General features: G+C 41.9%; 1 protein-coding gene across 7 annotated transcripts in view; it reads right to left on the bottom strand.

The window, feature by feature from the left end:
* Positions 1-3,668: 3,668 nt before the first annotated feature.
* Positions 3,669-26,606, bottom strand: part of LOC139757901 (electron transfer flavoprotein beta subunit lysine methyltransferase-like) — a 251,269-nt gene continuing 228,331 nt past the window's right edge. For all 7 annotated transcript variants that reach the window (XM_071678839.1, XM_071678838.1, XM_071678841.1 and 4 more), the window contains one exon: positions 3,669-4,008. In XM_071678839.1, coding sequence (XP_071534940.1) covers positions 3,852-4,008 — 157 coding nt within the window. In that variant the 3' untranslated portion in view covers positions 3,669-3,851. The remainder of the gene's footprint in view (positions 4,009-26,606) is intronic.

Below are 26,606 nucleotides of genomic sequence, written 5' to 3'. Positions count from 1 at the left end.
TTGGTGTGATGCCAAGAGCTAAGGAAGGGGTTAGCACTAATGCTTAAGCAGGAGTTGTAGATATGTGTGAGAGTGAAGGGAAGTGAGCTCCAGGACTGATGTGGGTGAAGGAGGGATATGAGAGATGGGAGACTATTAGTGCTTATGCACCTGCCTATGAGAAGGAAGATAATGACAGGCAAATGTTTTGGAAGCAAGTTATTCAGTGTGTCAGCTGGTTTGATACAAGAGATCAGGTATTAGTGATGGGTGATTTAAATAAGTGAGTTATGTGTTAGTTGAGGGTGTAACTAGAACACATGAGGTATTTAGTGACATGAATAGGGATGATGAATAGTTGGGGAGCTATGTGATGAATAATGGCAGGTGATTGGGAATACCTGGTTTAAAAAGATGGACATACATAGGTATATCTGGATGGTAAGATGGCATTTCTGGATTACGTACTAAATGATACAAATGCAAAACAGAAACTCTTGGATGCGAATATGTTGAGAGGGACAGCTGTTGGGGTGTCTGATTGTTAACAGGTGGAGGCAAGGGTGAAGACCTGTTGGCATTTTCAGAAAAAGATGAAATGGTATGAGTGAGAGGAGAGTGATGAAAGTATGTGAGGTGAGAAAAGAGATGTTTGTGAAGAAATACCAGAAATTTTTCAGAGTGCTTGCACGATCAAGAGAAGTGATTGGCATACAGAAAGTGGGAGGGGGGCCAGGTGAGACGAAGTAGTGAAGGGGATGACAAAGTAAAGTTGCGGTGAAAGAGAAAAGAGGTATGTATAGTTGATACTTACAGGGGAGGAGTGCTATCGGGTGGGAGATGTACAAGAGAAAGAGGCAAGTCAAGATGAAGGTGCAGGAGTTGAAAAAGCGAGCAAATGAGAGCTGGAGTGAGCAAGTATCAATACACTTCAGGAAGAATAAGATGTTTTGGAAGGAGATTAACAGTGTAATAGAAACAAGATAAAAATGGGAACATTGGTAAAAGGAGCAAACAGGAAAGTAGGAACAGGTAGTGATGAGGTATGGAGGATATGGAGTGAGTACTATGATGGATTGTTGAATGTGTTTGATAATAGGGCAGCAGATAAAGGGTATTTGGTTTGGGAGGTATGTGAAGAGAGAAAGGTATGGAAAGTACTTTGGTGAAGAGAGAAGAGGGGTTAAATGCCTTGTGGTAGATGAAAAATGGCAAGGTGGGTGGAGTAAATGGTATTGCAGTTGAATTTCTTAAGAAAGAGAGTGACTGTGTTGTTGTTTGGTTAGTTAGGATTTTCAGCGTATGTATGTGACGTGCCTGAGAACTGGTGGAGTGCATGTATAGTGCAAGGGGAACAAAGCTGAGTGTTCAAATTTCAGAGGTATAAGTTTGTTGAGTGTACCTGGTAAGTTTTATGCTAGAGTGGTGATTCAGAAGGTGGTGGCATATAGAATGAGTGGATCAGGTGTTTCCTTTGAAGAATGTGCATGAGAAATTTTGTATGTAGCATTTATGGATCTAGAGAGAGCATATGATAAGGACGATAGAGATACTTGTAGAAGGTTTTATGATTAAATGGTGTGAGCGGAAAGATAGTAGAAGCATTTAAGTTTTTATCAAGCGAGTCAGACATGCATGCCAGTAGGCAGACCAAAGGGTGAGAGGTTCCAGGTGAAAGTGGGTCAGCAGCAGGGGTGTGTGATGTTACTTTAGTTATTTGATTTGCTTCTGGATGGGGTAGTGATGGAATATAATACAAGGATCTTGGAGAAAGGAAAGAGTACGCTGTCTGTGGGGTATGAGGGAGCCTGCAAAGTGAGTCAGTTGCTCTCTGCTGATGACAAAGCACTGGTGGCAGATTTGAGTGAGAAATTGCAGAGGTTGGTGTTTGAGTTTAAAAGAGTGTGTGAAAGAAGAAAGTTAAGTAAAATTGTGAATAAAAGAAAGGTTATTAGGTTTAGAAAGTTTGAATAGGGAGAGCAAGGAAAAAATGAAATGTTTTAGATATCTGAGAGTGGACAAGGCAGCGAATGGAATAATGTAAGTGGTGAGTCACAGGGTGGGTGAGGGGGCATAGGTTCTGGGAGCATTGAGGAATGAGTGGAAAGGGAGGTCATTATATGGCAGGGTGAAAATGGGTATGTTTGATGGTACAGTATGGATGCAAGGCATAATCTACAGATGAGAATACACATATGAGGGTGGGAGTGTTGGATATCAAATGTTTGAGGGCAATATGCAGTGTGAGGAGGCTTGATCAAGTAAGTTTTGACAGGGTAAGAGAAAGGTGTGGTAATATGAAGAGTATGTATGAGAGAGCAGAAGAGGATGATCTAAAATGGTTTGGACATATGAAGATAAGTGAAGGGAGGTTGACAAAGAGGATATGTGTCAGAATTTGAGTAGTCAGGAAGAAATGGGAGACCACATCAGAGATGGAGAGTTGGAGTGAATACAATTTTGAGTTCTAAGGGCCTGAACAGGTATGAGAGTGAAAGGCATGTACAGGAAGAGCGTACTGGAACAATGTGGTATGCAGGGGGTGACATGCTACTGACGGACTGAACCCAGGAATATGAAGCAGCTGGAGGAAGCCATGGAAAGTCTATGGGGACTAGTTGTGGATAGGTGAGCAATGGTTTCATTGTATTACACATGACAGCCAGAGAATGAATTTCAGCAAATACAGTCTTTTCCTGGTGCTCCCTTGCTAAAGTGAGAAACAATAAACAAGTATGAAAGAAAGAAGAAAGAGTGAGCCAGAGATACTAGTATCAGAGTTGGTAAGATAAAAAATGGGACACACAGACATTTCAATGCTGTACTATGGCATTTCAATGCTGTACTATGGTGAATATGACTGTTGTAGACATATCTGTGAGGTTGAAGCACTCAGATAGCTAATGGCAAAAAGAGTCAAATTCAATACAGAATGACATAAATTATTCCCTTTTGGCAGTCATATATTTCCTCATCTGTTGTATTACCAAATACTAGAACAATGGGATCAATTACCTACAACCTTACCTGATTTGAAAACTCTTGAAACAAAACTATACTTTTCCTCTAAAATCAGTTCTTATAGTAACACAGGGGTTAGTAGGGTACTAGCTGGTTGGCAGCCAATGACCAGGGAGGTATTTTACTAGTGTCTTCCACCTGGGTATTTGGAGGGTTAGTGATGGCTGCATAGTGACCCAGCACTCCAATGGTTGTCAAGTTAAACTCTTCTGACCCAGGTAGCTGTTTCTTCTTTCTGCCTCACCCACACATGGACTGCTGGCATTCTGTTCACAACCATACAATCTCTCCTTGTCATGCATAACACTTGACAACACTTAACTCGCACAACTTATTTTTTTGTAACTAAGTTTTCCTGCTGTGGGCTCTATGTGCTAGCCCTGCCTTTTGGCAAAATGTTAGAAGCAACATATAGAGGTAGTAGGTAGGAACATTAGGTAAAAGTAGAAGGCAGGAACATTACTTAGAAACCTTTGGAAACACTGTGCTAGAGTTGTCCTCTGACTGTGGTCTGTTAAGGGTGAGACACTAAAAGGCTGAGAAGCAGCAATGAAGTTCACCAGTTATATAGATTCTTTTGCCAAGACCACCCCCTTGAGGGAGTCCCCAAAGGGAATCAGTATCAGAGATATGGGTAGATACTAAATTTGGGATAAAAAAAGTTAAGCTTGATTTATATTTCATGTTTGAATTCATAGGTAATAGGTATTTTTGGATAATAACCTTAAACACATCATAGTAATCTAAGTAAATCAATTCCCTTTTCATCTTAATTATGGACTTAAGGGATTGATACATAGTATAGCTTCATATAACAAAATAAAAAAAAAGCCTAAAAACAGTTACAGAAGTTATCTAAAAGTCCACACAAATGCTTGGGTATGACCATTATTTTCTAAAACTGTTGAAGGAGAAAGTTCATATTTCCCAACACACCTTAATGAGGCTCTCAATGGGTGACTCTCCAGAGCAAATCTTCCAGGGTCTCCAATCAGGACCAAAGAGCCACTGAAAAAATATCAAATTATCTTAAAACTATTCATTTGAAAAGAAAGTCAGTGAAGTCATTTATAGGAAAATAACCTGCTTTCTCTCCAACTAAAAAACCAAGATGTATGCAAAATTAATCTTTTCATAATCTCTGGCATCCTTTATGATCTACTATATAAATATGACAAGATTAAAATCATATTCACTGGTATTCGTCATGATTCCTTATAAACGTAAAAGTAATTATATAAGTATCTAATTCTCTGGTATTCTTCAAGATCCATTAAATGTTTATAAGTCAGTTGATGAACATCATATTATCTAGCAATTTCCATGCTTCATTAAATACATAAAGGTCAGTAGATAAACATTCCTATTCTCTTACATTCTTCATGGTCCATTACTTACATAGAAGTAAATAGATAAACATTCTTTTATATTTTCATGCTTGATCACCCTTTTCTCGTTACTGACATAGTAAAATATCTTGAGTACATCCATACACATTCAGACACCCCAGCCTGAGCCTTCAAGAAGAATCAGCAATTCCTGCTTGGCTTCTTCTTCTGTTCCATCTTTTAGAAATTGAAATACCAAAAGACGACCCCCCCTCACAAACACACACACATGATTTCTTCTACGACATGTTGGGAATACAGTGGTAGACCTGTTTCTAATCAATCCCACATGGGGAATACAGTGGTAGACCTGTTTCTAACCTATCCCAGAGATAAGATAAACATCCTACTCTCTGGTATTCTTCATGGTCTATCATAAATGTACCAGTCAGTAGATGTTCAGTCACACAATTCAAAAAAGAATTAAAAGATCTTTCTCTTGCAACAAGACTTCTGAAGCTAGACAGTGTGACCTAAGACCTTATGTATTAAAAATTCTTTCTCTTTTCACATGTTCTTCCCAACTCAGTCACCAACTCCTGCAGTTTCTCACTCAAATCAGACACCAGTGCTGTATTGTCAGCAAACAACAACTGACTCACTTTCTAGGCCCTCTCATTCCCAACAAGCTGCATACTTGCCCCTCTCTCTAAGACTCTTGCATTTACCTCCCTCACCACCCTAACCATAAGCAAACTAAACAACCATGGTGACATCATACAACTTACCAAATACCAACTTTCACTGGGAACCAATCACTCTCCTCTCTTCCTACTCGTATGCACACCTTACATCCTTGATGAAAATTTCTCACTGCTTCTAGAAGTTTACCTCCCACAACATATATTCTTGAAACCTTCCACAAAGCAACTCTATCAACCCTATCATATACCTTCTCCAGATCCATAAATGCCACATACAAATCCATTTGTTTCTATTTCTCACAAACATTCTTCAAAGGAAACAGAAACTCCTGATCCACACATACTCTACCACTTCTGAAACCACACTGCTCCTCCCTCATCTAATGTTCTGTACATGTCTTCACCCTCTCAATCAATTATCTCCCACACAATTTTCCAGGTATACTCAACAAACTTATGCCTCTATAGTTTGAACACTAACCTCTATCCCCTTTGCCTTTATACAGTGACACTATACATGCATTCCTCCAATCCTCATGCACTTCCCCTTAATCCATACATACAATGAATATCCTTATCAACCAATCAACAACACAGTCACCCCCTTTCTCAATAAATTCAACTGCAATATGATCCAATCCTGCCACCTTACCGGATTTTATCAAATTACTCAATTCATCTCCACATTCCATCACTATCTGTTATCACTTCCTCTTTTGCTCCCTTCACTGATGTCCCTATGCGTTCTCTTGTCTTCCACACATTATTTTCCTCCTTCTAAAACATCTTTTTATTCTCCCTAAAGTTTAATGATACTCTCACCCCAACTCTCATTTACCCTCTTTTTCAACCCCTGCACCTTCCTCTTGACCTCCTGCTGCTTTCTCTTATACCTCTCCCAATCATTTGCTTTCCTTCCTTGTAAGCACCGGCTAAACGCCTATCTTTTCTTTCACTATCAACTTTACTTCTTCATCCCACCACTAACTATCCCTTTTAATCTGCCCACCTCCCAGCTTTCGAATGGCACATACATCTCTTGCACATGCCATCACTGCTTACCTAAATACCTCCCACTCCTCACCTACTCCCCTCATGTCATTTGCTCTCACCTTCTGCCACTCTACACTCAATCTCTGCTGGTATTTCCTCATACAAGTCTCCTTTCCAAGCTCTCTTACTCTCACCACTCTCCTCTCCCAGACAATGTCTCCTTTTTTTCAAAAATCTTTAAAAATCTTCACTCTTGCCTCCTCAAGTGATCAGACATCCCACTAGCTGCCCCTCTCAGCACATTTACATCCAAAAGTCTCTCTTTTATACGCTTAACAATTAATATGTAATCTCATAATGCCCACTGACCATCTTTCCTACTCACATACATCTACTTGTGTATATCTCCCTTTTAAAACCAGGTATTCCTAATCACCAGTCTTTTTTCAGAACAACTCTACAAGCTCTTCACCATTTCTATTCATAATACTGAATACCCCATGCACACCAATTATACCCTCAACTACCATATTACTTATCTTCACATTTAAATAATTCTTCAATAATGTCCAGTCTCATGCACTAAAACTGCTTATGCACTTACTCAATTGTTTCCCAAACACTTGCCTCTCATGACCTTTTTCCCATGACAAGGTGCAAAAGCACCAATTGCCCTTCTCTTGCCATGCACTTTCAGTTTTACCCACAACAATCTAGAATTTACTTTCTTATACTCTATCACAGACTCCCACAACTGCTTCAAGAGTTGTGTTAATCCTTCATTAGGCCTCGTCCTCTCACCAACCAAACTTTACTCCCAAGACATTTCCAAACCATTCTTCCCCTTTACCTTTGAGCTTTGTTTCAATTAAAGCAAGATCATCTAGGTTTCTTTTCTCAAACATGCTAACTATCTCTCCTCTCTTCTCATCTTGGTTACATGAATACACTTTCAGCCATCTCAATCTGAACCTTCGAGAAGGATGAGCACTCCCCACTTGACTTCTTTCTCTTTTAGAAATTGAAATACAAGCAGGGGAGGGTTTCCAGCACCCCACCCCCTTTTCATAAATATTCCCCATTTCCTGCATTAGCGAGGTAGTGTCAAGAACAGATGACTGAGCCTTTAAAGGAAAAATCCTCACTTGTCCCCTTTCTCTGTTTCTTCTTTAGGAAAGTAAAAAAGGAGGAGAAAATTTCCAGCCCCTAACTCCCACCCCTTTCAGATATCTTCTACAACATGTAGGGAATTCATAAGCAGCATTCTTTCTCCCCTATCCCTAGGGATGACATATATGTATTATTATATACATAGGGGATAGGGAAGACAAAATACCTCCCACGCATTCCCCACATGTCGCAGAAGGCGACTAAAAGGGACGGAAGCGGGAAACTAGAAACCCTCCCCTCCTTGTATTTTAACTTTCTAAAAGGGGGAAACAGAAGGAGTCATGCAGGGAGTGCTCATCCTCCTCAAAGGCCCAGACTGGGGTGTCTAAATGTGTGTGGATGTAGCCAGGATGAGAAAAAAGGAGAGATAGGTAGAATGTTTGAGGAAAGGAACCTGGATGTTTTGGCTCAACGAAGCTCAAGGGTAAAGGGGAAGAGTGATTTGGGGATGTCCTGGGAGTAAAGTCTGGGGTTGGTGGGAGGACAGGAGCAAAGGAAGGAATAGCACTACTCCTGAAGCAGGAGTAGTGGAAGAAGGCAACAGAGTGTAAGAAAGTCAACTCTAGATTGATATGGGTAAAACGGAAAGTGGATGGAGAGAGAGATACGTGATTATTGCTGCCTATGCACCTGGTCATGAGAAGAAAGATCATGAGAGGCAAGTATTTTGGGAGCAGCTGGGTGAGTGTGTTAGCAGCTTTGATGCATGAGACCGAGTTAAAGTGATGGGAGATTTGAATGCAAAAGTGAGTAATGTGGCAGTTGAGGGTATAATTGGTGTACATGAGGTGTTCAGTTTTGTAAATGGAAATGGTGAAGAGCTTGTAGATTTGTGTGCTGAAAAGGACTGGTGATTGGGAATACCTGGTTTAAAAAGAGAGATATACATAAGTATACATATGTAAGAAGGAGAGATGGATTACATGTTAATTGATTGGCACTTGAAAGAGACTTCTGGAGGTTAATGTGCTGAGAAGAGCAACTGGAGGGATGTCTGATCATTATCTTGAAGGGGTGAAGGTGAAGATATGTAGAGGTTTTCAGAAAAGAAGAGAGAATGATGGGGTGAAGAGAGTGATGACAGTAAGTGAGCTTGGAAAGGAGACTTGTGTGAGGAAGCACCAGGAGAGATTGATTGAGTGCAGAAGTGGAAAAAGGTGAGAGCAAATGACGTAAGGGGAGTGGGGGAGGAATGGGATGTATTTAGAGAAGCAGTGATGGCTTGCGCAAAAGATGCCTGTGGCATGAGAAAGGTGGGAGGTGGGCAGATTAGAAAGGGTAGTGAGTGGTGGGATGAAGAAGTAAGATTGTTAGTGAAAGAAAAGAGAGAGGCACTTGGATGATTTTTGCAGGGAAACAGTGCAAATGACTGGGAGATGTATAAGAGAAAGAGGCAAGAGGTCAAGAGAAAGGTGCAAGAAGTGAAAAAGAGGGCAAATGAGAGTTGGAGAGAGAGAGTATCATCAAATTTCTGGGAGAATAGAAAGATGTTTTGGAAGGAGGTAAATAAAGTGTATAAGACAAGAGAACAAATGGGAACGTCGGTGAAGGGGGCTAATGGGGAGGTAATACCAAGTAGTGAAGTGAGAGGGAGATTGAGTGAGTATTTTGAAGGTTTGTTGAATGTTTGATGATAAGAGTGGCAGATATAGGGTGCTTTGGTTGAGGTGGTGTATGAAGTGAGAGGGTCTTTGGTGAACAGAGAAGAGGTAGTGAAAGCTTTGCAGAAAACGAAAGCCAGCAAGGCTTTGGATGGTATTGCAGTAGAATTTATTAAGAAAGGGGGTGACTGTGTTCTTGACTGGTTGGTGAGGATATTCAATGTATGTATAGTTCATGGTGAAGCGCCTGAGGATTGGCGGAGTACTTGCATAGAGCCATTGTACAAAGACAAAGGGGATAAAGGTGAGTGTTCAAATTACAGAGGTATAAGTTTATTGAGCATACCTGGGAAATTATATGGGAGGGTATTGATCGAGAGGGTGAAGGCATGTACAGAGCATCATATTGGGGAAGAGCAGTGTGGTTTCAGAAGTGGTAGAGGATGTGTGGATCAGGTGTTTGCTTTGAAGAATGTATGTGAAAAATCCTTAGAAAAACAGAAGGATATGTATGTGGCATTTATGGATCTGGAGAAGGCATATGATAGAGTTGATAAAGATGCTTTGTGGAAGGTATTAAGAGAATGGTGTGGAAGGTAAGTTGCTAGAAGCAGTGAAAAGTTTTTATCGAGGATGTAAGGCATGTGTATGAGTAAGAAGAATGGAAAGTGATTGGTTCCCAGTGAATGTTGGTTTGCAGGAGGAGTGCATAATGTCTCCATGGTTTTGTTTACTTTATTTATGGATGGGGTTGTTAGGGAGGTGAATGCAAGAGTTTTGGAGAGAGGGGCAAGTATGCAGTCTGTTGTGGATGAGAGGGCTTGGGAAGTGAGTCAGTTGTTGTTCGCTGATGATACAGTGCTGGTGGCTGATTCCAATGAGAAACTGCAGAAGTTGGTGACTGAGTTTGGTAAAGTGTGTGAAAGAAGAAAGCCGAGAGTAAACGTGAATAAGAGCAAGGTTATTATGTTCAGTAGGGTTGAGAGACGAATAAACTGGGAAGTAAGTTTGAATGGAGAAAAATAGGAGGAAGTGAAGTGTTTTAGATATCTGGAAGTGGATTTGGCAGCGGATGGAACCATGGAAGCGGAAGTGAGTCACAGGGTTGGAGAGGGGGCGAAGGTTCTGAGAGCATTGAAGAATGTGTGGAAGGCAAGAACATTATCTCGGAGAGCAAAAATAGGCATGTTTGAAGGAATAGTAGTTCCAACAATGTTATACGGTTGCGAGGCATGGGCTATAGATAGGGTTGAGCAGAGGAGGGTGGATGTGTTGGAAATAAAATGTTTGAGGACAATATGAGATGTGAGGTGGTTTGATCAAGTAAGTGATGAAAAGGTAAGAGAGATGTATGGTAATAAAAAGAGTGTGGTTTGAGAGAGCAGAAGAGGGTGTATTGAAATGGTTTGGTCACATGGAGAGAATGAGTGAGGAAAGATTGACAAAGAGGATATATGTGTTTGAGTTGGAGGGAAAGAGGAGAAGTGGGAGACCAAATTGGAGGTGGAAAGGTGGAGTGAAAAAGATTTTGAGCGATCGGAGCCTGAACATACAGGAGGGTGAAAGGCGTGCAAGGAATAGAGGGAATTGGAACGATGTGATATACCGGGGTGGATGTGCTGTCAATGGATTGAACCCGGGCTTGTGAACTGTTGGTGGTAAACCATGGAAAGTTTTGTGGGGCCTGGATGTGGAAAGGGAGCTGTGGTTTCGGTGCATTACACATGACAGCTAGAGACTGAGTGTGAACGAATGTGGCCTTTGTTGTCTTTTCCTAGTGCTACCTCGTGCGCACGCGGGCAAAGTGGGGTGCCATTTCATGTGTGGCAGGGTGACAGCAGGAATGGATGAAGGCAGCATGTATGAATATGTACATGTGTATATATGTATATGTCTGTGTATGTATGTGTATGTATATGTTTAAATGTATAGGTATGTTTATGTGTGTGTGTGGGCATTTATTTATGTACACATGTATATGGATGGGTTGGGTCATTCTTTCGCCTGTTTCCTTGCACTACCTCGCATGCAAGCATGTGTGGTGGGATGGTGACGGGAATGGATGAAGGCCGCTAGTATGAATATGTACATGTTTATATATGTATATGTATACGTTGAAATGTATAGGTATGTTTAGGTGCATGTGTGGGCATTTATGTATATACATGTGTGTTTGGGTGGGTTGGGCCATTCTTTTGTCTGTTTCCTTAAGGTACCTCGCTAACGTAGGAGACGGTGACTAAGTATAATCAAATATGATTTTTTTTTTTATCAATTTATTATGCTTTGTCGCTGTCTCCCGCATTAGCAAGGTAGCATGAGGAAACAGATGAAAGAATGGCCCAACCCACCCACATACACATGTATATACATAAATGCCCGCACAAGCACATATACATACCTATACATTTCAACGTATACATACACGTACATACACAGACATAAACATATATACACATGTAAATATTCATACTTGCTGCATTCATCCATTCCTGTCGCCACCCTGCCACACATGAAAAAAAGACAGCACACACACACACACAAACAAACACACACACACACACACACCCGAGCGAGGTAGTGCTAGGAAAAGACAACAAAGGCTACATTCATTTACACTCAGTCTCTAGCTCTCATGTGCAATGCTCCGAAACCACAGGACCCTTTCCACATCCAGGCCCCACAAAACTTTCCATGGTTTACCCCAGATGCTTCACATGCCCTAGTCCAATCCACTGACAGCACGTCCACCCCAGTATACCACATTGTCCCAATTCACTCTATTCCTAGCACGCCTTTCACCCTCCTTTATGTTCAGGCCCTGATCGTTCAAAATGTTTTTCACTATATCCTTCCACCTCCAATTTAGTCTCCCACTTCTCCTCATTCCCTTCACCTCTGACACGTATATCCTCTTTGTCAATCATTCCTCACTCATTCTCTCCCTTTCATTACTTACTCGATCAAACCACCTCACATCACATACTGTCCTCAAACACTTCATTTCCAACACATCCACTCTCCTCCGCACGACTCTATCTATAGCCCATGCCTCGTAACCATATAACATTGTTAGAACCAACATTCCTTCAAATATACCCATTTTTGCTCTCCGAGATAACGTTCTCGCCTTCCACACATTCTTCAACGCTCCCAGAACCTCGCCCCCTCCCCTACCCAGTCACTCACTTCTGCTTCTATGGTTCCACCCGTTGCTAAATCCACCCCCAAATATCTAAAACACTTCACTTCCTCCAGTGTTTCTCCATTCAAACTTACCTCCCAATTTTCTTGTCCCTCGACCCTACTGAACCTAATTACCTTGCTCTTATTCACATTTACTCTCACCTTTCTTCTTTCAGACACTTTACCAAACTCAGTTACCAACTTCTGCAGTTTCTCACTAGAATCAGCCACCAGCGCTGTATCATCAGCAAACAACAACTGACTCACTTCCCAAGCCCTCTCATCCACAACAGATGGCATACTTGACCCTCTCTCCAAACTCTTGCATTCACCTCCCTAACAACCCCATCCATAAACAAATTAAACAACCATGGAGATATACACCCCTGCCACAAACCGACATTCACTGAGAACCAATCATTTTCCTCTCTTCCTACTCGTACATATACCTTACATCCAAGATAAAAACTTTTCACTGCTTCTAGCAACTTACCTCCTACACCATATACACTTAATACCTTCCAAAAAGCATCTCTATCAACTCTATCATATATATTTTCCAGCTCCATAAATGCTACATGCAAATCCATCTGTTTTTCTAAGTATTTCTCACATACATTCTTCAAAGCAAACACCTGATCCAACCATCCTCTACCACTTCTGAAACCACAATCCTCCTCCCCAATATAATGCTCCATACATGCCTTACCCTCTCAATCTATACCCTCCCATAAATTTCCCAGGAATACTCAACATACTTACACCTCTGTAATCTGAGCACTCACCTTTATCCCCTTTGCCTTTGTACAATGGCACTATGCATGCATTCCTCCAATCCTCAGGCACTTCACCATGAACCAAACATACAATGAATATCCTCATCAACCAGTCAACAACACAGTCACCCTCTTTTTTAATAAATTTCACTGTAATACCATCCACAACCGCCACCATGCCAGCTTTCATCTTCCGCAAAGCTTTCACTGCCTCTTTTCTGTTTACCAAACCATTCTCCCTAACCCTCTCACTTCACACACTACCTTGACCAAAATACCTCAGACACATTGAACAATCCTTCAAAATACTCACTCAATCTCCTCATTTCACCACTACTTGTTATTACCTCCCCATTAGCCCTGTTCACCGATGTTCTCATTTGTTCTCTTGTCTTGCACACTTCATTTACCTCTTTCCAAAACACATATTTTAAAATATTTATTTATCATACTTAATCACCATCTCCCGTGTTAGTGAGGTAACACAAGGAAACAGTCGAGGGATGGCCCAACCCACCCACATACACATGTATATACATAAATACCCACACATGCACAAATACATACCTATACATTTCAACATAAACATATATATACAAACACTGACATATACATATATACACCTGTACATAATTCACACTGTCTGCCCTTATTCATTCCCATTGCCACCCCACCTCACATGAAATGACAACCCCCTCCCCCTGCATGTGCACGAGGTAGCACCAGGAAATGGCAGCAAAAGCCACATTCATTCACATTCAGTCTCCAGCTGCCATGTATAATGCACAGAAACCACATATATATATATATATATATATATATATATATATATATATATATATATATATATATATATATATATATATAAATATATATTTTTTTTTTTTATACCTTGTCGCTGTCTCCCGCGTTTGCGAGGTAGCGCAAGGAAACAGACGAAAGAAATGGCCCAACCCACCCCCATACACATGTATATACATATGTCCACACACACAAATATACATACCTACACAGCTTTCCATGGTTTACCCCAGACGCTTCACATGCCTTGATTCAATCCACTGACAGCACGTCAGCCCCGGTATACCACATCGCTCCAATTCACTCTATTCCTTGCCCTCCTTTCACCCTCCTGCATGTTCAGGCCCCGATCACACAAAATCTTTTTCACTCCATCTTTCCACCTCCAATTTGGTCTCCCTCTTCTCCTCGTTCCCTCCACCTCCAACACATATATCCTCTTGGTCAATCTTTCCTCACTCATTCTCACCATGTGCCCAAACCATTTCAAAACACCCTCTTCTGCTCTCTCAACCACGCTCTTTTTATTTCCACACATCTCTCTTACCCTTACGTTACTTACTCGATCAAACCACCTCACACCACACATTGTCCTCAAACATCTCATTTCCAGCACATCCATCCTCCTGCGCACAACTCTATCCATAGTCCACGCCTCGCAGCCATACAACATTGTTGGAACCACTATTCCTTCAAACATATCCATTTTTGCTTTCCGAGATAATGTTCTCGACTTCCACACATTCTTCAAGGCTCCCAGGATTTTCGCCCCCTCCCCCACCCTATGATCCACTTCCACTTCCATGGTTCCATCCGCTGCCAGATCCACTCCCAGATATCTAAAACGCTTCACTTCCTCCAGTTTTTCTCCATTCAAACTCACCTCCCAATTGAATTGACCCTCAACCCTACTGTACCTAATAACCTTGCTCTTATTCACATTTACTCTTAACTTTCTTCTTTCACACACTTTACCAAACTCAGTCACCAGCTTCTGCAGTTTCTCACATGAATCAGCCACCAGTCCTGTATCATCAGCGAACAACAACTGACTCACTTCCCAAGCTCTCTCATCCCCAACAGACTTCATACTTGCCCCTCTTTCCAAAACTCTTGCATTCACCTCCCTAACAACCCCATCCATAAACAAATTAAACAACCATGGAGACATCACACAACCCTGCCACAAACCTACATTCACTGAGAACCAATCACTTTCCTCTCTTCCTACACGTACACATGCCTTACATCCTCGATAAAAACTTTTCACTGCTTCTAACAACTTGCCTCCCACACCATATATTCTTAATACCTTCCACAGAGCATCTCTATCAACTCTATCATATGCCTTCTCCAGATCCATAAATGCTACATACAAATCCATTTGCTTTTCTAAGTATTTCTCACTTACATTCTTCAAAGCAAACACCTGATCCACACATCCTCTACCACTTCTGAAACCACACTGCTCTTCCCCAATCTGATGCTCTGTACATACCTTCACCCTCTCAATCAATACCCTCCCATATAATTTACCAGGAATACTCAACAAACTTATACCTCTGTAATTTGAGCACTCACTCTTATCCCCTTTGCCTTTGTACAATGGCACTATGCACGCATTCCGCCAATCCTCAGGCACCTCACCATGAGTCATACATACATTAAATAACCTTACCAACCAGTCAGCAATACAGTCACCCCTTTTTAAATAAATTCCACTGCAATACCATCCAAACCTGCTGCCTTGCCGGCTTTCATCTTCCGCAAAGCTTTTACTACCTCTTCATCCATTCCCGTCGCCACCACACTACACATGAAATAGCATCCCCCCGTGCGTGTGAGCATGCGAGGCAGCACTAGGATAGGACAACAAAGGCCACATTCGTTCACACTCAGCCTCTAACGGTTATGAGTAATGCATCAAAACCATAGCTCTCTTTCCACATCCAAGCCCCACAAAACTTTCCATGAGTTACCCCAGACGCTTCACATGCCCTGATTCAATCCACTGACAGCACGTCCATCCCGGTATACCACATTGTTCCAATTCACTCTATTCGTTGCACGCCTTTCACTCTCCTGTATGTTCAGGCCACTATTGCTCAAAATCTTTTTCACTCCATCCTTACACCTCCAACTTAGTCTCCTGCTTCTCCTCTTTCCCTCTACCTCTGACACACATATCCTCTTTGTCAATCTTTCTTCAGTTATTCTCTCCATGTGACCAAACCATTTCAACACACCCTCTTCCGCTCTCTCAACCACACTCTTTTTATTACCACACATCTCTCTTACCCTTTCTTTACTTACTCGATCAAACCACCTCACATCACATATTGTCCTCAAACATTTCATTTCCAAAACATCCACCCTCCTCCGCACAACCCTATCTATAGCCCATGCCTCACAACCATATAACATTGTTGGAACCACCATTCCTTTAAACATGCCCATTTTTGCTCTCTGAGATAATGTTCTCGCCTTCCACACATACTTCAACGCTCCCAGAACCTTCGCCCCCTCCCCACCGTGACTCACTTCCGCTTCCATGGTTCCATCCATAGCTGAATCCAATCCCAGATATCTAAAACATACTTGATCGCCATTTCCCACATCAGCGAGGCAGAGCAAGGAAACAGACAAAGAAAGATCCATCCACTCATATACATGCACATTCATTCTTTCTTTTTTCAAACTATTCGCCATTTCCCGCATTAGCGAGGTAGCGTCAAAAACAGAGGACTGGGCCCCTGAGGGAATATCCTCACCTGGATACATGTACATATTTATATTTATTCATTATACTTTGTCGCTGTCTCCCGTGCTAGCGAGATAGCGCAAGGAAACAGATGAATGAATGGCCCAACCCACCCACATACACATGTATATACATACACGTCCACACACGCACATATACATATCTATACATCTTAATGTATACATATATAAACACACAAAGACATATACATATATACACATGTACATAATTCATGCCAAACATGAAATGACAACCCCCTCCCCCCACATGTGCGCGAGGTAGCGCTAGGAAAAGACAACAAAGGCCACATTTGTTCACACTCTGTCTCTACCTGTCAGGTATAATGCACCGAAACCAAAGCTCCCTTTCCACATCCAGGCCCCACAAAACTTTCCATGGCTTACCCCAGACACTTTACATGCCCTGCTTCAATCCATTGACAGCACGTCAACCTCAGTATACCACATCGTTCCAATTCACTCTATTCATTTTTTTGCATACCTTTCACCCTCCTGCATGTTCAGGCCCCAATCACTTGGAATATATATATTTCATTTATTATTTTATTTATTTTGCTTTGTCGCTGTCTCCCGCGTTAGCGAGGTAGCGCAAGGAAACAAACAAAAGAATGGCCCAACCCACCCACATACACATGTACATACATACATGTCCACACACGCAAATATACATACCTATACATCTCAATGTACACATATCTATACCCACACAGACATATACATATATACACATATATACACATATACATATATACACATGTACATAATTCATCGACCCCGGTCTACATGCGTGTGGATGTAACCAAGATGAGAAAAAAGGAGAGATAGGTAGTATGTTTGAGGAAAGGAACCTGGATGTTTTGGCTCTGAGTGAAACGAAGCACAAGGGTAAAGGGGAAGAGTGGTTTGGGAATGTCTTGGGAGTAAAGTCAGGGGTTAGTGAGAGGATAAGAGCAAGGGAAGGAGTAGCACTACTCCTGAAACAGGAGTGGTGGGAGTATGTGATAGAGTGTAAGAAAGTAAATTCTAGATTGATATGGGTAAAACTGAAAGTTGATGGAGAGAGATGGGTGATTATTGGTGCATATACACCTGGGCATGAGAAGAAAGACCATGAGAGGCAAGTGTTTTGGGAGCAGCTGAATGAGTGTGTTAGTGGTTTTGATGCACAAGACCGGGTTATAGTGATGGGTGATTTTGAATGCAAAGGTGAGTAATGTGGCAGTTAAGGGAATAATTGGTATACATGGAGTGCTCAGTGTTGTAAATGGAAATGGTGAAGAGCTTGTAGATTTATGTGCTGTAAAAGGAGTGGTGATTGGGAATACCTGGTTTAAAAAGCGAGATATACATAAGTATACGTATGTAAGTAAGAGAGATGGCCAGAGAGCATTATTGGATTACGTCTTAATTGATAGATGCACGAAAGAGAGACTTTTGGATGTTAATGTGCTGATAGGTGCAACTGGAGGGATGTCTGATCATTATCTTGTGGAGGCGAAGGTGAAGATTTGTGGGGGTTTTCAGAAAAGAAGAGAGAATGTTGGGGTGAAGAGAGTGGTGAGAGTAAGTGAGCTTGGGAAGGAGGTTTGTTTGAGGAAGTACCAGGAGAGACTGAGTACAGAATGGAAAAAGGTGAGAACAAAGGAGGTAAGGGGAGGGGGGGAGGAATGGGATGTATTTAGGGAAGCAGTGATGGCTTGCACAAAAGATGCTTGTGGCATGAGAAGCGTGGGAGGTGGGTTGATTAGAAAAGGTAGTGAGTGGTGGGATGAAGAAGTAAGATTATTAGTGAAAGAGAAGAGAGAGGTATTTTGGACGATTTGTGCAGGGAAAAAATGCAAATGAGTGGGAGAGGTATAAAAGAAAGAGGCACGAGGTCAAGAGAAAGGTGCAAGAGGTGAAAAAGAGGGCAAATGAGAGTTGGGGTGAGAGAGTATCATTAAATTTCAGGGAGAATAAAAAGATGTTTTAGAAGGAGGTAAATAAAGTGCGTAAGACAAGGAAGCAAATGGGAACTTCAGTAAAGGGGGCTAATGGAGAGGTGATAACAAGTAGTGGTGATGTGAGAGGGAGATGAAGTGAGTATCTTGAAGGTTTGTTGAATGTGTTTGATGATAGAGTGGCAGATATAGGGAGTTTTGGTCGAGGTGGTGTGCAAAGTGAGAGGGTTAGGGAAAATGATTTTGGAAGTGGATCATAGGGTGGGGGAGGGGGCGAAAATTCTGGGAGCCTTGAAGAATGTGTGGAAGTCGAGAACATTATCTCGGAAAGCAAAAATGGGTATGTTTGAAGGAATAGTGGTTCCAACAATGTTGTATGGTTGCGAGGCGTGGGCTATGGATAGAGTTGTGCGCAGGAGGATGGATGTGCTGGAAATGAGATGTTTGAGGACAATGTGTGGTGTGAGGTGGTTTGATCGAGTAAGTAACGTAAGGGTAAGAGAGATGTGTGGAAATAAAAAGAGCGTGGTTGAGAGAGCAGAAGATGGTGTTTTGAAATGGTTTGGTCACATGGAGAGAATGAGTGAGGAACGATTGACCAAAAGGATTTATGTGTCGGAGGTGGAGGGAACGAGGAGAAGAGGGAGACCAAATTGGAGGTGGAAAGATGGAGTGAAAAAGATTTTGTGTGATCGGGGCCTGAACATGCAGGAGGGTGAAAGGAGGGCAAGGAATAGAGTGAATTGGAGCAATGTGGTATACCGGGGTTGACGTGCTGTCAGTGATTGAATCACGGCTGAGAAGACGTCTGTGGTCAACAATGGAAAGCTGTGTAGGTATGAATTTTGCGTGTGTGGAAGATGTATATCCATGTGGTATGGGGTGGTTGGGCCATTTCTTTCGTCTGTTTCCCTGGCCTACCATCTCAAATGTGGGAGACAGCGACAAAGCAAAAAAACAAAAAAAATAGAGAAGAAGTAGTAAAAGCTTTACGGAAGATGAAAGCCGGCAAGGCAGAATGTTTGGATGGTATTGCAGTGGAATTTATTAAAAAAGGTGGTGACCTGTAATGTTGACTGGTTGGTAAGGTTATTTAAATGAATGTATGATTCATGGTGAGTGCCTGAGGATTGGGAATGCTGCATAGTGCCATTGTACAAAGGCAAAGGGGATAAGATGAGTACTCAAAATACAGAGGTAAAGTTTTGATTGAGTATTCCTGGTAAATTATATGAGAGGGTATTGATTGAGAGGTGAAGGCATGTTACAGAGCAACAGATTGGGGAAGATCAGAGTGGTTTCAGAAGTGGTGGAGGAATGTGTGGATTTCAGGTAGTTTGCTTGAAGAATGTACGTGAGAAATACTTAGAAACACAAATGGATTTGAATGTGGCATTTATGGATCTGAGAAGCATATGATAGAGTTGATAGAGATGCTCTGTGGATGGTTTTTAAGAATATATGGTGTGGGACAAGTTGTTGGAAGCAGTGACACAGTTTTTATCGAGGAGTAAGCTGTGTAAGGAAAAAGAGAGGAAAGAGATTGGCTCTCATTGTGAATGAAGAGTTTGATGCAGGGGAGTGTGATGGCTCATGGTTGTTTAATTTTTATATGGTATTTGGGGTTTTTAGGGATGTGAAATGCAAGAGTTTTGGAAAATAGGGTCAAGTTGCCAGTGGCTGTTGTGGATGAAGAGCTTGGAAGTCGTGTCATTTGTGGTTCGCTGATGATACAGCAGGTGGTTGATTCATGGAAGAAAACTGCAGAAGCTGGTACTGATATGTAAAGTTGTGAAAGAAGAAAGTTAAGAGTAGATGGCGAATAAGAGCAAGGGTATTAGTACAGTAGGGTTGAGGGTCAAGTCAATTGGGAGGTAAGTTGTGAATGAAGAAAAACTGGAGGAGAGTAAAGTGTTTTAGATATCATGGGAGTGGATCTGGCAGCGGATGGAACCATGGAAGCGGAAGTGAATCATACGGTGGGGGAGGGGGCGAAAATACTGGGAACATTGGAAGAATGTGGGGGAAGTCGAGAACATTATCTCGAAAGCAAAAATGGGTATGTTTGTAGAAAGTGTTCCAACAATGTTGTAGGGGTTTGCGGAGGCGTGGGCTATGGATAGATTGTGCGCAAGAGGAAGTGGATGTGCGGCCAATGATATGTTTGAGGACAATAAAGTGGTATGAAGGTGGTTTGATCGAGTAATTAATGTAAGGGAAGAGAGTATGTGGAAAAAAAAAAGAGAGTGGATGAGAGAGTCAGAAGAGGTGTTTGAAATGGTTTGGTCACATGAAGAGAATGAGTGAGGAAAGATTGACAAAGAGGATATATGTTCAGAGGTGGAGGGAACAGAGAGAGTGGGAGACCAAACTGAGGTGGAAAGATGGAGTGAAAAAGAATTTATGATTGAATGGGCCTGAACATGTAGAAGGGAGAAAGCGAGAAAGGAAATAGGGAATTGGAGCAATGTGTATAAAAACCGGGTCAATGTGCTGTCAATGATGGCAACAGGGCATGTGAAGCGTCTGGGTAAACCATGGAAAAGCTTGTAGTATGTATATTTGCGTGTGTGGACGTATTATATACATGTGTATGGGGGTGGGATTGGGCCATTTTTTTTCGTCTGTTTTCCCTGCGCAACCTTTCGCAAATCGCGGAGACAGCGACAAAGCCAATAAAAAAAAAAATAGAGAAGTAAGTATAAAAGCTTTACGGAAATGAAAGGCCGGCAGGCAGTAGGTATTGGATGGTATGTGCATGGAATTTATTAAAAAAAGGGGGGGACTGAAATGTTTACTGGTTGTAAGGTTAAAATAATGTAATGTATTGATCATGTGAGGTTGCCTGAGTAAGGCGGAAAATGCTTGCATAAGCCATTGTACAAAGGCAAAGGGGATAAAGTAGTACTCAAATTACCGAGGTATAAAGATTGTGAGTATCCTGGTAAATTAAAAGAGAGGGAAGTTGATTGAGAGGGTGAAGGCATGCAGAGCATCAGATTGGGGAAGAGCAGTGTGTTTCAGAATGGTGGAGGATGTGAGGATCAGTGTTTGCTTTGAAGAATGTATGTGAAAAATACTTAGAAAAAAAAATGGATTTAGTATATGGCATTATGATCTGAGACGGCATAGATAGAGTTGATAGAGATCTCTGTGGAAGGTTTTAAGAATATATGTTGTGGAGGCGAAGTTGTTGGAAGCAGTGAAAAGTTTTAATCGAGGATGTTAGGAGGCAAGGTTAAGTGTAAGAAGAGAGGAAAGGTGATTGGCTCTCAGTGAATGTAGTTTCGCCGGCAGGAGTGTGATGTCACCATGGCTGTTTAATTAGTTTAATGGATGGTTGTTAGGGAGGTTTTTAGAATGCAGAGTTTTGGAAAGAAGGGTCAAGCATGCATCTGTTGTGGATGAGAGAGCTTGGGACGTGTGTCAGATTGTTGTTCGCTGATGATAACAGCTGTGGCTGATTCATTTAAGAAACTGCAGAAGCTGGTGACCTGAGTATTGGTAGGTAAAGTGTGTGAAAGAAGAAAGTTAAGAGTATATTGCGAATAATAGCAAGGGTATTATGTAAAGTAGTGATGAGGGACCAAGTCAATTGGGAGTAAGTTTGAATGGAGAAAAACTGAGGAAGTAAAGTGTTTTTTGATATCTGGGAGTGATCTGGCAGCGGTATGAACCAGGAAGCGGAAGTGAATCATAAACATGGGAGGGGCGCAAATTCTGGGAAACATTGACGAATGTGTGGAAGTCCCGAGAATCATTATCTCGGAAAGCAAAAAAGGGTATGTTTAGAAGAATAGTGTTTCCAACAATGTTGTCTGTTTGCAGATGCCGTGGGCCCTATGGATAGAGTGTTGAGCGCAGGATGGTGGATGTGCTGGAAATGTATGTTTGAGGACAATATTGTGTATGAGGTGGTTTTTATCGAGTAAGTAATGTAAGGGTAAGAGAGTGTGTGGAAATAAAAAGAGTGTGTTGAGAAGAGCAGAAGAGGGTGTTTTGAGTGGATTGGTCACATGAAGAGAATGATGAGGAAAGATTGACCAAAAAGGATATATGTGTCAGAGTGGAAGGGAACGAGGAAAGGTGGGAGACCAAAAACGGAGTTGGAAAGATGGAGTGAAAAAATTTTTGATTGATTGGGGGGCCCGAACATGCAGAAGGGTGAAAGGCGTGTAAGGAAAGAGTGAATTGGAATGATGGTGGTATACCGGGGTCCAACTGCTGTCAATAGGTATTGAACCAGGCATGTGAAGCGTCTGGGGGAAACATGGAAAGCAGTGTAGGTATGTATATTTGCGTGGTGGAACGTATGTATAAACATGTTTATGGGGGTGGATTGGCCATTTCCTTCGTCTGTTTCCTTGCGCTATCCTCGATAAACGCGGAGACAGCGACAAAGCAAAAAAGAAAAAAAAAAAAAAGAAGAGAATAGTAAAAGCTTTATGGAAGATGAAAGCCAGCAAGGCAGTAGGTTTGGATGGTCAATGCAGTGGAATTTATTAAAAAAGGGGGTGACAGTATTGTTTTTGACTGGTTGGTAAGGTAATTTAATGTATGTATGATATCATGGTGAGGTGGCCCTGAGGATTGGGGCGTATGCTTGCATAGTGCCACAGTACAAAGGAAAAGGGGGATAAGATTAGAGTGCTCAAGTTACAGAGTTATACAGCATTTGAGTATTCCTGGTTAAATTAATGAGAGGGTATTGATTGAAGGTGAAGGCATGTACGAGCATAGATTGGGGAAGAAGCAGTGTGTTTCAGAATGGTGAGGATGTGTGGATCAGGTTTTTTGCTTTGAAAAAATGTATGTGGAGAAATACTTAGAAAAACAAATGGATTTGAATGAGGCTTTATGGACTGGAGAAGGCATATGATAGAGTTGATAGAGATGCTCTGTGGAATGTATTAAGAATATAAGGGTGGGGAGGAAAAGTTGTTGAAAAGCAGTGAAAAGTTTTTATCAAGGATGTAAGGCATGTGTAAGTGTAAGAAGAGAGGAAAGTGATTGGCTCTCAGTGAAAAGTAGATTGTATTGCAGCAGCAGGGGAGTGTGATGTCACCATGGTTTTTTAATTTGTTTAGGATGGGGTTGTTATGGAGTGAATGCAAGAGTTTTGAGAAAAGGGGCAAGCATGCAGTCTGTTGTGATGAGAGAGCTTGGAAGTGGTCAGTTATGTCCCTGGCATGATACATCTGGATGGTCAGATTCATGTAAGAAACTGCAAAGCTGTGACTGAGTTTGTAAAGTGTGTGAAAAAGAAAGTTAAGAGTAAAAGCGAAATAAGAGCATAGGGTATTAGGTACAGTAAGGGTTGAGGGTCAAGTCAATTGGAGGAAAGTTTGATGGAGAAAAACTGGAGGAAGTAAAGTGTTGTTAGATATCTGAGTGGATCTGGCAGCGGATGGAACCATGGAAGCGAAGTGAAATCATACGGGGGAGGGGGCGAAAATCCTGGGAACATTGAAGAATGTGTGTAATCGAGAACATTATCTCGGAAAGCAAAAAAGGGTATGTTTAAGGAATATGTTCCAACCATGTGTAATGTTTGCAGGACGTGGCTATGGATAGATTGTGCGCAGGTGGGTGGAACGTGCTGGAAATGGAGATGTTGATGGACAATATGTGGTATGAGGTGGTTGATCGATTAATCCTGTTAAGGTAAGCAGATTTTGGAATAAAAAGAGTGTGGATGAGAGAGCAGAAGAGGGTGTTTTTTAAATGTTTGGTCCACATGAAGAGAATGAGTTAGGAAAGATTGACACAGAGGATATATGTGTCGAGGTGGAGTGAACGAGAAGGTGGGAGACCAAACGGAGGTGGAAGATGGAGTGAAAAAAATTTTTTATTGATTGGTCCTGATACATGCAGGATGGTGAAGGTCATGCAGGAATAGAGTGATTGGAATGATTGGTATACCGTGGTCAACAGGCTGTCAAAGATTGAACGAGGGCATGTGAAGCGTCTGGGTAAACCTGGAAAGTTGTTTGGGCCTGGATGTGGAAAGGGAGCTGTGGTTCGGTGCATTATTACATGACAGCTAAGAGACTGAGTGTGAACGGACATGGGGCCTTTTGGTTCATTTCCTAGCACATACCTCGCACACAAGAGAGGGGAGGGGGTTGTTATTCCATGTGTTGCGGGTGCGATGGAAACTAAATAAAGCAACAGTATGAATATGTACATGTGTAATATATGTTATACGTCTGTGTGGTATAATTGTGTACATTGAGATGTATAGGTAAGTATATGTGCGTGTGTGGACGTGTATGAATATGCATGTGTATGTGGGCGGGTTTGGCCAATCTTTCGTCTGTTTCCTGTGCTGCCTCGCAACGTGGGAGACAGCAACAAAGCCAAAATAATAATAAAAAAAAAACCAATTCTACTGTCTGCCTTTATTCATTCCCATCGCCACCGGTCGCCACACATAGACTAACAACCCCCTCTCCCTCATGTGTGCTAGGTAGCGCTAGGAAAAAACAACAAAGGCCCCATTCGTTCAAAACTCAGTCTCTAGCTGTCATGTAATAAAGCGCCCGAAACCACAGCTCCCTTTCCACATCCAAGATCCCACACAACTTTCCATGATTTACCCCATAACGCTTTCACATGCCCTGGTTTCAATCCCATTGACACACGTCGACCCCGGTAAACCACAATTGTTCCAATTTTACTCTATTCCCTTGCACACCTTTCACCCTCCTGCATGTTCCGCCCCAATCTATCAAAATCTTTTTCACTCCAACCTTTCCACCTCCAATTGGTCTCCCACTTCTCGTTCCCTCCATCCTTTGACACATATATCCTCTTGGTCAATATTTCCTCACTCATTCTCCCATGTGACCAAACCATTCAAAACACCCCCCTTCTGCACTCTCAACCACGCTCGTTTTTATTCCACACATCTCTCTTACCCTTACATTACTTAGTCGATCAAACCACCTCACACAACATATTGTCCTCAACACTCCTTTCCAGCACATCCACCCTCCTGCGCACAACTTATCCACAGTCCCACGCCTCGCAGCCATACAACATTGTTGGAACCACTATTCCTTCAAACATACCCATTTTTATCTTTCCAAGATAATGTTCTCGACTTCCAAACATTCTTCAAGGCTCCAGAATTTTTGCCTCCTCCCCCTACCCTATGATTCACTTCCACTTCCATGGTTCCATCCGCAGCCAAATCCACTCCCAGATATGTCAAACACTTTAATCCTCCAGTTATTTCACTCATTCAACTACCCCCCAATTGACATGACCCCTCAACCCTACTGTAGCCTAATAACCTTGCTCGTAATCACTTTAACACTTAACATTCTTACTTTCACACACTTTACCAACTCAGTCACCAGCTTCTGCAGTTTCTCACATGATTGGCCACCAGCGCTGTAATCATCACGAACAACAACGACTCACTTCCCAACTCACTCATCCACAACAGACGCATACTGCCCTTTTTCCCAAAAACTCTTGCATTCACCTCCCTACAACCCCATCCATAAACAAATTAACAACCATAGACAGTCACACACCCCTGCTGCAAACCTACATTCACTGAAACCAATCACTTCCCTCTCTTCCTACACGTACCCATCTTACATCCTCGATTAAAACTTTTCACTGCTTTCACAACTTGCCTCCACACCATATAATTCATTAAAACCATCCACAGAGCATCTCTATCAACTCGATCATATGCCTTCTCCAGACCATAAATGCTACATATAATACATTTGCTTTTCAAGTATTTCTCACATACATTCTTGAAAGCAAACATCTGAACCACACAATCCTCTACACCACTTCTGAAGACCACACTGCACTCTCTCCCATCTGATGCACTGTACATGCCATCAACCTCTCATTCAATGACCCTCTAATATAATTTACCAGGAATACTCAACAAACATTACCTCTGAAATTTTTGAGCATTTTACCCCCACTCTATCCCTTTGCCTTTGTACAATGCACTATGCAACAATTCCGCCAATCCTCAGGCACCTCACCATGAATTCTACATACATTAAATAACCTTACCAACCAGTCAACCATACAGTCACCCCCTTTCTTAATAAATTCTCACGCAATACCGTCCAAAGCCCTCCCCCCCTCCCCCAGGGGATCAACCTACTGCCTTTGACGGCTTTCATCTTCCGCAAAGCTTTAACTATCTCTTTTTCTGTTTACCAAATCATTTTCCTAGCCCTCGTCACTTTGCACACCACCTTGACCAAAACACCCTATATATTCTGCCACTCTATCATACAAACACATTCAACAAACCTTCAAAATACACACTCCATCTCCTTCTCAC

This window comes from Panulirus ornatus, chromosome 28 (assembly GCF_036320965.1).
Source record: "Panulirus ornatus isolate Po-2019 chromosome 28, ASM3632096v1, whole genome shotgun sequence".
Taxonomy (NCBI): domain Eukaryota; kingdom Metazoa; phylum Arthropoda; class Malacostraca; order Decapoda; family Palinuridae; genus Panulirus; species Panulirus ornatus.
Note: the sequence above shows the minus strand (reverse complement) of the source record. Positions and strands in the feature narration are given on the sequence as shown.